Here is a 13,221-nt window from a genome sequence, read left to right as displayed (position 1 = left end):
CAATGGTCCAAGGACTTACAGAATGTCTGATCACTCAGTATGGTATTTGTACAAGATGGCTCAAGTCAAGGGATCCATTTTATAGCAAATGGTGTGAGTCAGTGGGTATATGGGATCCACTGGTATTAGCATATACTTAATCACCCAGAAGCAGCCAGATCAAGAGAATGGTGGGCTGTTAATAATTTAGCTGAGGCAACAACAAACTTCAGGCTTGGGACCTTCCCAGAATGCAGCATATGCACTGAATCAAAGGCTACCAGATGATGTTATGTTGCCAGTGGCTAAAACACTCAGGAACCAAGGGGTTGGCCCCTCTCTCCATAATTCCCAGTCATCTACTCGTGGTTCCCATCCCTGCAACATTAGGCTTTGCTGGATTCCTGGGGAGAAGGCAGGGGTGGGTAGTAGAGATGTACTAGTATGAGTACACAGTATGGGTTCTTTTGAACCTGAAAGAACTAATACAACCATCTTGAAGGAGGCTTTGTGATGGATTAGACATAATAAAGGCACAAACACATTGGAGGGAAGCAAAGCGTGGACCGTATTGTGTACTACTTCACATCCTTGCAACCTCACCCTTTAACTCAGCCACTGCTCAGTCATCACTTTTCTTAGATTTACACAAGCTTCATGCAGGTCTCTTGCCTTATAACTCTAGCTTCCTGCCCTGGGGCTTCTCTGATCCTGAGCTGTGAAAATCATGATAGAATATAACACACATGCATTAGCAAACCAGAAGTGTGAGGAATTTAATATCTGTGATCCACCACTGGCCAGTGAAGCGTTGTCCCCACTATCTACTGCTTAACCACCCAAAGCTTAGTGGTATAAAATGACCACGACTGTATTCTATTCACAAATTCTATGGGTCAGAAATTCATACGGGGCACAGCCCAGATGGCTTATCTCTGCTGATGAGGCCTGGGGCATGCTCGGGAAGACACAATTAGCAAGAAATGACTCAAATGGATGGGGAACCATCTAGAGCAGTGTTGTCCAATAAAAATACAATGCAAGTCACATAGGTAATTTTAAATTTTTTAGTAGCTATATTAAAAAAGTAAAACAGGGGAATTCCCTGGCGGTCCAGTGGTTAGGACTCGGCACTTTCACTGCCTTGGCCCACGTTCAATCCCTGGTTGGGGTATTAAGATCCTGCAAGCCACGTGTCATGGTTTAAAAAAAAAAAAAAAAAAAGGTAAAACAGATGAAATAATTTTCATAATGTATTTTCTTTAATCCAATATATCCCAAACCTTATCATTTCCACATGTAATCAGTATAAAAAATTATTGAGATTTTTTTACATTGTGGGGCGGTACTAAATCTTTGAAACCCAGTGCATAGTTTATACTTTCAGAATATCTCAATTTAGATTAGCCCCATTTAAAGTGCTCAGTAACCACATGTGGCTAGTAGTTGCTATATTGGGCAGCGCAGATCTACAGGCTTCCTCGCTCCCATGTCTGGCACTTAGGCTGGGACGACTTGAAGGCTATGCTCTTTTGGGACTGTCAACCAGAACACCTGCATGTAGTTTGGGCTTCCTCACAGCATGGCAGCCTCTAGCTAGTCACTCTTCTTAAATGGTGGCTCAGGGCTCCAAGAGTAAGTGTCCCCAGTGATCAAGGTCCAAGCCCCATGGTTTTTCACACCCTAGCTTCAGAGGTCACATGGCATGCTCCATTGATGGAACCAGTCACAAGCCCTCTCTACTTCAAGGAGAGAAAACATAGACCCCACTGTTTGATGAGAAGCATGTCAACGAATTTGTGGCCATATTTCAAAATGCCACAGGGATGAAACTCAGGAGATAAATGTTTCTCCTTTCTTCCTCCAGGCAAAATATTCTGCCATGCATTCGTAAGGCACTGCAAAAAGTCCCAGCAGAATCAAATGCTAATCCCCACCAACTGGTCCAGGCTCTCATTCCTGATCCTATAGGAATACGTCCCAAATTATAGAGCTTCACCCCATAGGTCTCATGCTCTGCTTTCAGGGGAATCTAAATGAGGAACAAAGATACAAAAATCCCTGCTCTCATGGAGTTTATGTTCCAGAAGAAGAGACAGACATTAAAAGATTTACAAATAAAGTATATAGTATATTAGGTAGTGTTAAGTGCACAGGAGAAAAAATTAAGACAAGAAAGTTGGGAGATTACAATTTTAGATACAGTGTCCCAGAAAGACTAACCAGAAAAATAACCTTTGAGTAAGGAGCTGAAGGAAGTTAGGGAGAAAGTGATACAGTCATTACAGTCATTTAAGGCAAGAGTAACAAAGGCAGAGGGAACAAAAGTCTCTGAACCAGCCTGTATAACTGAAGCAGAGTGAGTGAGGGGAAGTAATAGGTCCTGAAAACAGAGAGAAAACAGGAACCAGAGCACATAGGGGCTTGTAGGCTATTAGAAGGATTGGGCTTTACACTGGGGAGATTAAAAAGCCATCGGCAGGGTTTAAACAGGATTGACTTGATCTGATTTATATTTTAACAGGATCACTCTGGCTGCAATGTTGAGAATGAAGTGAAACAGGGCAAGGGCAGAGGAAGGAGATGAATTAGGAGGTTTTTGCAAGAATCCTGGTGAGAGATAAGGTTGGCTTGGACAAGATGGAGAGGGTAGATGTGGTGAAAAATAATAAGATTCTGGACACATTTTTGAAAGTAGACCCAATAGTATTTATCAATGGATTGGATGTGGGAGTGAAACAAAGGGAGGAGTCCCATGACCAGGTTCACACGTTAGAGCGTCCTCTCTGGTCACCCCTGACAACAGGCTGCCCATGTCCTTGAATGGGGTTCCAACTCCCGAGGAAAAAATTCTGATTATTCAGCGAACCTCCTAGAGGAAGTATCCTTCATAAACTAGTCCCTCCCTTTGCCTGTATCCACTGGGCAGTTGGGAAAGCCTCAAGTCATCCTTGCCCTCTACTTCCTGTTGCCTTCTCAACCTCGTTCCCTTTTTCAGAAATAGTGTGTTGTCTGTTATTCAGCCAAAGAACAGCATTCTGACCTCTGCCCTGTGACTTCCTGGTCCCCCTCTTCTTATAAATACAAGGGCAGAGCTGGGGTCTGGGGAAGTCAGAGAGCAGAGAGCCCAGGAGTCCTCAGACTGGTGCTGGCTGTGCACGGGGAAGATGAAGACCTCTATAGTTGCCCTCTCCTGCCTCATCCTTGCTGCCCAGGCTGCAGTTGGTGAGTTCAGTGAGCCTTCTCATAGGTGGGCAGGTTGATGGTAACTCTCAGTCCAGGGAGGAGACGCAGAGGGACACCGTTGTCCCAATAGGGATGTGATACTTGGTTAAAAGCAGCAGCAGTAGGTATAGACCTCTCCCTGCAGCCTTCAGTCCCTGGGGAAAACTGTATGCAGGTGACTGGTCCCACCTGGGGAAACAACTCTCTCCCTTTCATGGCCAGAATTATCTGACACTTTCTCTTAGCTGATATAGGACCATTATGGGCTAGATCAAGAGAATTGTAGTAAAATTGTAAATCTGTAGAAAGAGGTATAGAATTCTATGATGTTATAGATATTATATACCCTCTGGTGTAAAACTATCATTTCAGGACAAGCCGAGCAAGTGACTCACCCAAGTCTACTTAATCACATTTATTTATTTATTTAACAAAGAAATACCTAGTACTTCCTGTGTGAAAGCAGGCACTGTTCTAAGTGTCTTATAGATATTAATACATTGGATCATCCTAACAATGCTGTGGGGTAGACTATCAGCAAATTATATGGTTTTGCTTATTATTATTATTATTCTCATTTTACAAATGAGAAAGCTGAGGCATAGAAACCGTAGGTAACTTGCTCAAGATCACACAGTCATAAGTGGTGGCGTCAGGATACAAGCTAGTTAGCAAGCTGTTAGGGAAAGACATGTCATTTAAGACTTTATTTTGCAAGCCCCACACACATCATATCAAGCGTGTTGAAGTGTGTGCACATGCCTCATTTAATATAATTCATATGTACCTATATAAGAAATGAGCTAAAAGTTTAGTTGTGTTTGCCTAATTAGTATAGTACAGGTCTACAACCCCTTATCAAAATCTCTGGGGCTAGATGTATTTTGGAATGCAGAATTTTTCAGGTTTTAAAAAGATAATAAAATATGACCCAGCAATTCCTTTTCTTGATATACCCATAAAACTGAAAGCAGATACATGAAGAGATACCTGTACAACCATGCTAACAGCAGCATGAATTTTAATCGCCAAAAGGGGGAAGCAACCCAGGTGTCCATTAACAAACAAATGGATTGAAAAACAGGGTATATACATACAATGGAATATTATTCAGCCTGAAAGAATAAGGAAATTCTGAAACATGCTACCACAAGGATGAATATTGAAGACATAATGATAAGTGAGATAAGCCAGTCACAAAAGGACAAATAATATAATTCCACTCATATGAGGTACTTCAAGTAGTTAAATTCAGAGACAGAAAGTAGAATGGCAGTGGCCCAGGGGATGCGGTAGGGGGAAATGGGGAGTTATTGTTTAAAGGGTACAGAGTTTCAGTTTTGCAAGATGAAAAAAGTTCCATGGATGGATTGTGATGAGTTGCACAATATGTGAATGTACTTAATGTTACTGTACTGTACACTTAGAGAGGATTAAAATTGTATACTTTATATTAGTACATTTTATCACATTCTAAAAATATATATTTTTAAAAAGGTAACACATACCTGGACATTACTTAACATCCCTGACAGAGTCTGAGAGACACATTAACCAAACACAGTAATATTTCTGCAGCAGACACATTTACTCCTCTGTTAAAGGAGTAAATAAAGCCTGTAGATAGCCTCACTTCACTTTGGGTGACATTGTGCCACCAAATCATTTAATGAAAAATTTGTCTGCTGCCAGAGTTCTGTGAATTCCAAAACTGTGTAGAAAGCATTGTGGACTGTATCACATTATGTAGCTAATCAACTGATTTATTTGTGTTGGATTTGCAATTTGCTTTTTGTATTCAAGTCAATAGAATGTTTTCATGTCTCAAACTTTTTCAAAAGTTCCCTGAAAAGTCTCAGGGCCTTGATAGAGAAAAATGGGCCTGGAGGCAGGTCTGGTCCAGTGGTCCAGCATCCTTGCCTCCCTACCAGGGGATGGGGTTGAAGAATGAGATAGATGGAGATGTTGAAACAACTGCTTCCCAGTAATTTTTCTTCCCTTCCCTACTGTTTCTCTCAAATAGAACACCTGATGCTGAACCTGAAGAATAAACTCTTAGTAACTCACGGAGGTAAAGTTTTGTTACTGTTCCATGGCTTCAGTCTACCTCGTTTACAGGGCCTGCGGGGAGAGGAGGGTCCTATGGGTGGTGAACATCTCCAAGGAAGTTCAGGATGGGCCATAGGTCCATTGGCAGCCTCTTCCGTAGATGACTTCTATTCCACCTGGCTGTCCCAAGAGCTGGCTCATCTGGGAGACGGGGGGAGGGGTGCTCTCTGATGCCCCCTGCAGGCCTCAGACCCCTCCTCTTCTGGGAGGAATGGTTCTCCTCTGTTGTGGCCCTGCCTGGATGCCCTCAGACACACAGCTCAACCCTGGGGAGACTGAAGCAAGGAGACACCAGCAAGTGCTGACAGAGAAGGAAAACATCCCTTTCGAGTCCTGCACCTTCTTACCCTTCCCAGTACTCAGGAGGAAAGGGGGAAAGGATCTAGTTTTCCTCAGACTCAGTCCTTAAGGGACCCTTTCTCTTGCTGTAGGCGTTCACCGTCCCACTGACTGCTGCTTCTCTTACACCCCACGAAAAATCCGATGTGTATTCATGAAAGGTTATGTAAAAACGAACAGTGCATGCCTCCTGCCTGCTGTCATGTAAGTGCCAAGCTCACTGGCCATGTCTGGGGGTGTGGGGGGAGGCACCTGATGGATGGATGTCCAGAAAAGTCCCACCCTCTGGATCCTGTCAGGTCAGCTGAGGCTTATGTCCTCATTAGGATCCTGCAGGGCATCAGGTATGAGATGTTCCCAGGGAAGAGGGAAGCTAGGGAAAGAAGAAGAGAGCAGGAGAGACACTGCCCAAGGAAACTCCATGAGTCACTAAGGGAGTCTCGGAGCCTGAGGGAGGGTCTCAGAGAGGGGCCACTCTGAGCTCCTGCAGCAGAGAAAGGAAAGAACAGGCTGGGCCGAGTGGGGAATCTGAGAGGCAGGGAGGATGGGCCTCCCCATCCCCATTTGCTGAACTCTCCTCTGTTTGTAATCTTTCCCCGCTTTGCTCTCCAGCTTCATCACCAAGATGCAGCAGCGTGTCTGTGCTGACCCCAAAGATGAGCAAGTTCAGAAATGCATGTTGGACCTGAATTAAGATCAGAGATCAGGGACCTGAGAACACTATTTCTTGAGAAGGGATACTTGGCGAGTCGGCACCCTCACCTCCATCTCTCTTGCCCCGACTACCTCCTAGGTGGGCCCTGGCCTGAAAAGCAACAATTACTATTAAAAAGCAACAATTACTATTCTGTTCTGTTCTGGTTACAAAAGCAGTGCATTATTAAAGAGTATCCAATTTAACTTTACTCTAACTTTAAGAGGAAAAAGAATCTGTCAGAATTGCTGAACTTTGGATTTGTGTTTTTCTCAAAACAAGACATCATAGTATAATTTTTTAAAAGCTAAAAACATGACATTCAAATATAGATTGAATATGTGTCAAAGATGTTTTAATCCATTAATGAAGGAACAATTAAACTGATTCAAAGATCATCTGAGGAACAGAGGTTTATAACTTTATTGGGGATGGCATTCTGAAATGTTAAGTTAGAGAAAAACAAATTAATATCCTATAGGGCAGGGGTCCCCAACTCCTGGGCCGTGGACCGGTACCAGTCCGAAGCCTGTTAGGAACCTGGCTGCACAGTAGGAGGCAAGTGGCGGGTGAGCGAGAGAGCGAAGCTTCTTCTGCCGCTGCCCATCGCTCCCCGGTGCTCGCGTCGCCGCCTGAACCATCTCCCCCGCACCCCATCCGTGGAAAAACTGTCTTCCACAAAACCGGTCCATGGTGCCAAAAAGGTTGGGGACCACTGCTGTAGGGCAATAAATCTGTAACTTTGGGGACTATCTTTTCTACTAGACAAAAATCCCTTGCATCTGTGCTTGGTAAAAAGCTCCAAGTTACAAGACATAAAGAAGGAACCACAATAAGACGTGTAGGGGGCAGACTTAAGATATAGTCGAGTCCCATACTCCCTGGTAGGTGACCCACAGACTGGAGAATAATTCCATTGCAGAGGTTCTCCCACAAGAGTGAGAGTTCTGAGCCCCACATCAGGCTCCCCTTCCAGGGGTCCTGAACCAGGAAGACAAGCCCCCAGAGCATTTGGCTTTGAAGGCCAGCAGGCCTTAATTTTGGCAGTCCCAGAGAACTGGGGGAAATGGAGACTTTACTCTTTAAGGGCACACACAAAATCTCACAGGCCTTGGGACCCAGAGCAAAAGCAAACATTTGATAGGAGCCTGGGTCAGACCTACCTGCTGATCTTGGGGAGTCTCCCAGAGAGGCAGGAGGCAACTGCAGCTCACCCTGGGGACATAGACACTGGCAGCAACTATCCTTGGGAGCTCCTTCTACCATGTGGACACTGGCGCTGGGGGGCACCACTGTGGAATCTTCCCTCTAGCTTATTGCTCCAGGATCCAGCCCTGCCCTGGCCTAACAGCTTGTAGGCACCACTGCTGGGACACCTCAGGCCAAGCAAGTCACTGGGTGGGAACACAGCCTCACCATCAGCAGACAGGCTGCCTTAAGACCCCCTGAGCCTACAGCCACCTCTGGACATGACCTCACCCACCAGAATTCCAGAGCCCAACTCCACTTACTGGTGGGCAGGCACCAACCCCAGAATCCTCAGGGCCCCAGCTCTGCCCTACAGGAAGCCTGTTTTAGCCTCTGGACAAGCTTCACCCACCAGGGGGCAGACACCACATGCAAGAAAACCACAATCCCACAGCCTACAAAACCAGCCTGCCCACCAGTAGGCCAGATCCTACCTTGGGACCAGCTGGGCCTCAATCTTGCCCACTAGCAGGCCAACACAAGCTTTGGGACAACCCGGACATCATCATAGCCAATTGTATCAGAAACTGCTCACCCCTACCACCAGTGATCTGACATCAACTCTGGGACCCCTGAGCCCTGCAACCAGATTCCAGGACCCGGCTCTGCCTGCCAGTAGTCTGGCACTAACCCCAAGGCCTGGCTTTGCCCACCAGTAGACAGATAACACCCTGGAGTCTTCTAGATCCTGACCCTGCCCACCATTGAGCCAGCACTAGCCCTGGGGCTCCCTGGAGTTCTAGAGTCAGCAGCCTTGTGACCAGGCCCTACTAACCAGCAGCCAACAGCTCCATACAAGGCAGAACCTGCAAACAAACAGACGAGGGCCAACTAAGCCTATCAGACACCCACATAGCCCGCCACAACAGAAGAAACCACACAGTCCTCATAGGGGGAACCCCTAGAGCATATAGCTTGGATGATGAGAGGGGCATGTACTGCTGGGATGCACAGGACATCTCCTGCAGAAGGCCATTTCTCCAAGGTTAAGAAATATAATTCATGTACCAGATACATAAAAATACAAACAGCTACTTAGGCAAAATGAGGTGACAGAGGAAGATGCACCAGACAAAGCAACAAGATTAAACCTCAGAAGAAGAACTAAGTGAAGTGGAGATAAGCAATCTACCCAAGAAAGAGTTCAGGGTAGCGACTGTAAAGATGACCAAAGACCTTGGGAGAAGAATGGATGCACACAGCAAGAAGTGAGAAGTCTTTCACAAAGAGTTAGAAAATATAAAGTAAACCCCAAAAGAGATGAAGAATACAACAACAGAAATGAAAAACACACTAGAAGGAGTCAACAGTAGACTAAATGATACAGAGGAATGGATCAGCCAGCTGAAAGAGAGTAGTGGAAATAACTGATGCCAAACAGAAAAAAAGAAATAAGAATTAGAGAAATGAGGACAGTTTAAGAGAACTCTGGGACAATATCAAACACACAAATATTCACATTACAGGGGTCCCAGAAGAAGAAAAGCAAGAGAAAGGGGCTGAGAACATATCTGAAGACATAATAGCTGAAAACGTCCCTAACCTGGGAAAGGAAACAAATACCCAAATCCAGGAAGCACAGAGAGTCCCACACAGGATTAACCAAAGAGGAACACACCAAGACACATTGTATCAATAATTAAAATGTAAAGATAAAGAGAGAATATTAAAAGTAGCAAAGGGGGACTTCTCTGGCAGTCCAGGGGTTAAGACTCCACTCTTCCACTGCAGGGGGAGCAGGTTTGATCCCTGGTCAGGGAACTAAGATCCCACATGCTGCCTGGTGTGGCAAAAAAAAAAAAAAAAAAAATGAGAGAGTGCATTGGAATAGTCAAGGGTGGAATTTCAACCAGGATGTTCAGGGAGAAATAAATTGACACCTCAAAATTACACAAACAAAATAAACATCATGAAAATAAACTTTAAAAATATATTTTAAAAAATAAAGACAACAAAGGAAAAGCAACAAATGACATACAAGGGAACTCCCATAAGGCTATTCACTGACTTCAGCAGACACTCTACAGGCCAGAAGGGAGTGACACAAATATTTAAAGTAATGAAAGGGAAATACAAGCATACTCTACCCAGAAAGACTCATTCAGATTTGTTGGAAAGACCAGTACGTTTACAGACAAGCAAAAACTAAAAGAGTTCAGCACCACCAAATCACCTTTACAAGAAATGTTAAAGGGACATCTCCAAGTGAAAAAGAAAAGGCCGCAATTAGAAACATGAAAATTATGAAAGGAAATAGTTCATCAGTAAATGCAAATACATAGTAAAGAATCAACCATGTACAAAACTAGTAGGAAGGTTAAAAGAAAAAAGTAGTAAAATCATCTATCTCCACAATTAGCAGTTAAGGGATAAACAAAACAGTTAGATGTAAAATATGATATCAAAATCAGTAATCATGAGGGGTGGAGAGTACAAATGCAGGGTTGTTAAAATGCATTTGAAATGAGAAATCAGCAACTTAAAACAATCATGTATACATATATACATTGCTATATAAAAACCTCCTAGTAACCACAAACCAAAAATCTGTAATAGGTATACACACACACAAATGAAAAAGGAATCCAAACATAACAATAAAGATAGTCATCAAATCACAAGGAAAGAGAACAAAACAAGAAGAAAGGAACAAAAAAAGACCAACAAAACAATCCCAAAACAATTAACAAAATGGAAATAAGAAGATACATGTCAATAATTACTTTCAATGTAAATGGATTAAATGCTCCAATCAAAACACACAGAGTGGCCCAATAGACACAAAAACAAGATGCATACATATGCTGCCTACAAGAGACCCACTTCAGATCTAAAGACACACAAGGACTGAAAGTGTGGGTATGGGAAAAGATATTCCACACAAATGGAAATCAAAAGAAAGCCAAGGTAGCAATACTTATAGCATACAAAATAGACTTTAAAATAAAGACTCTTACAAGAGACAAAGAAGGACATTATCCAATGATCAAGGGGTTAATTCAAGAAGAAGACATAAACAATCATAAAAATATATGCACCCAAATAGGAACAGCTAAATAGATAAAGCAAATATTAATGGACATAAAGGGAGAAATTGACAGTAACACAATAATAGTAGGAAACTTTAACATCCCAATTACATCAACAAAGAGACCCTCCAAACAGAAAATCAACAAGGAAACACTGGCCATAAATGACACATTAGACCTAATAGATGATAGATAGATAGATAGATAGATAGATATAGACACAGGTATAGAACATTCCATCCAATTGCAGCAGAACACATTCTTTTCAAGGGCACACAGAACATTCTCCAGGATAGATCACATACTAGGCCACAAAATAAGCCTTGGTAAATTTAAGAAAACTGAAATCATATCAAGCATCTTTTCCAACCACAATGCTATGAGACTAGAAATCAACTACAAGAAAAAAACCACAAAAAACACAAAACATGGAGGACAAAAAACATGCTACTAAACAGTCAATGGATTACTGAAGAAATCAAAAGAGGAATCAAAAAATACCTAGAGACAAATGAAAATGAAAACACGATGATCTAGAACCTATGAGACACAGCAAAAGCAGTTCTAAGAGGGAAGTTTATAGCAATACAAGCTTACCTTAGGAAATAAGAAAAAAATATCATATAAACAACCTAACCTTACAATTAAAGAAAATAAAAAAGAACAAAGGTAGTAGAAAGAAAGAAATCATAAGGATCACAGCAGAAATAAGTGAAATAAACACTAAAATAATAGAAAAGATTAATGAAACTAAGAGCTAGTTCTCTGAAAAGATTTTTTTAAATGATAAACCTTTAGCCAGATTCTTCAAGGAAAAAAGGGAGAGGGCCCAAATCAATAAAATCAGAAATTAAAAAGGAGAAGTTACAACTGAAACTACAGAAATACAAAGGATCATAAGAGACTGCTATGAAAAACTATATGCTGATAAAATGGACAACCTAGAAAAAATGGACAAATTCTTAGGAATGTACAAACTCCCAAGACTGAATCAGGAAGAAACAGAAAATATGAACAGACAAATTATCAGTAATGAAATTGAATCAGTAATTTTTAAACTCCCAACAAACAAAAGTCCAAGACCAGGCGAATTCTACCAAACATTTAGAGAAGAATTAACATCTCTCCATCTCAAACTATTCCAAAAAATTGCAGAGGGAGGATCAATCCCAAACTCATTCTATGAGGCCAACATTACCCTGATACAAAAACCAAAGGTATCACAAAGAAAGAAAATTGCAGGCCAATATCACTGATGAACATAGATGCAAAAATCCTCAACAAAATACTAACAAACCAAAATCAACAATATCCACTCCTGGGTATATATCTGAAAAAATTAAAACACTAGTTTGAAAAGATACATGCACCCTAATGTTCCACAGCATTATTTACAATTGCCAAGATATGAAATCAGCCTAAGTGTCCATCAACAGATGAAAGGATAAAGAAGATGTGATATAGGGACTTCCCTGGTGGTCCAGTGGTCAGGACTTTGTGCTCCAAATGTGGGGGGCCTGAGTTTGACCCTTGGTCAGGAAACCAGATCTCACAGGCCACAACTAAAAAAAAACCCACATGCCGCAACTAAAAGATCCCACATGCTGCAACTAAAAAAGATCCCACATGCCACAATGAGGATCCCATGTGCTGCAACTGAGACCTGGCACAGCCAAATAAATAAATAAGTATTTTTTTAAAAAGATGCAGTATATATATGTGTGTATATATATATATATATATATATATACACACATATATATATATACACACACAAAGGAATACTATTCAGCCTTGGAAGAAGAATGAAATTTTGACATTTGCAACAACATGGATGAACTTGGAGGGTATTATGCTAAGTGAAATAAGTCAGAGAGAGAAAGACAAATACCGTGATATCACTTATATGTGGAATATAAAAAATACAACTTGTGAACATAAGAAAAAAAATAAACTCACAGATAGAGAGAACAAATTATTGGTTACCAGTGGGGTGAGTGAAGCGAGGAAGGGCCATATAGGCATAGATGTTTAACAGGTACAAACTATTATGTATAAAATAAGCTACAAGGAGACTTCCATGGCAGCCCAGTGGATAAGACTCCGCGTTCCCAAGGCAGGGGGCACGGGTTCAATCCCTGGTCGGGGAACTAAGATCCCACATGCCATACGGTGCAGTCTAAAAAATTAAAAATAAAAATAAAATTAAAATAAGCTGCAAGAATACATTGTGCAACACAGGGAATATAGCCAATGTCTTATAACAACTATAAATGGAGTATAACCTTTAAAAATTGTGAATCACTACATTGTACTCCTATAACTTATATAATGTTGTACATCAACTATACTACAGTCAACAAAAATCTAAAAAAAAGATTTTTAAACCCACAGATTCATAGTTCGTCTCATCCTCCCTACTAAAATAGCTAATCTTTGACTACAGTTTAGAAAATTTTCTTTTACTTCATCATTTGGGAGATGATTGGGGGATGGTCAGGGGTAAAGCACAGATGCATACAATTTAAATAAGCATTACAGGCGATTTGTATGCAGGTGGTCCTAGAACCTCACTTAGAGATACCATTTTAGGAGGTG

At 41.8% G+C, this 13,221-nt stretch overlaps 2 protein-coding genes across 5 annotated transcripts in view; one reads left to right on the top strand and one right to left on the bottom strand.

Annotated features, from left to right (window-relative positions):
- The window catches only part of LOC131746906 (C-C motif chemokine 4), a 108,331-nt gene that overhangs the window by 54,425 nt on the left and 40,685 nt on the right, over positions 1-13,221 (bottom strand). The gene's annotated exons all lie outside the window — the stretch shown is intronic.
- Positions 3,001-6,563, top strand: LOC131746366 (C-C motif chemokine 23-like). The gene is made up of 4 exons (XM_059047605.2): positions 3,001-3,204; positions 5,228-5,275; positions 5,745-5,856; positions 6,265-6,563. The coding sequence occupies exons 1-4, from the start codon at positions 3,147-3,149 to the stop codon at positions 6,344-6,346; spliced, it is 300 nt and encodes a 99-aa protein (XP_058903588.2). The 5' UTR covers positions 3,001-3,146; the 3' UTR covers positions 6,347-6,563.

The sequence above is a fragment of the Kogia breviceps genome, chromosome 19 (genome assembly GCF_026419965.1).
Source record: "Kogia breviceps isolate mKogBre1 chromosome 19, mKogBre1 haplotype 1, whole genome shotgun sequence".
Taxonomy (NCBI): Eukaryota; Metazoa; Chordata; class Mammalia; order Artiodactyla; family Physeteridae; genus Kogia; species Kogia breviceps.
Note: the sequence above shows the minus strand (reverse complement) of the source record. Positions and strands in the feature narration are given on the sequence as shown.

Excerpts from the sequence above, each read along its gene's own strand:
- LOC131746366 (XM_059047605.2), top strand. The coding sequence starts at position 3,147 with ATGAAGACCTCTATAGTTGCCCTCTCCTGCCTCATCCTTGCTGCCCAG. Across the intron at positions 3,205-5,227 it reads TGCTGCCCAGGCTGCAGTTG|AACACCTGATGCTGAACCTG; the intron begins GTGAGTTCAGTG and ends TCTCTCAAATAG. Across the intron at positions 5,857-6,264 it reads TGCCTCCTGCCTGCTGTCAT|CTTCATCACCAAGATGCAGC; the intron begins GTAAGTGCCAAG and ends TTTGCTCTCCAG.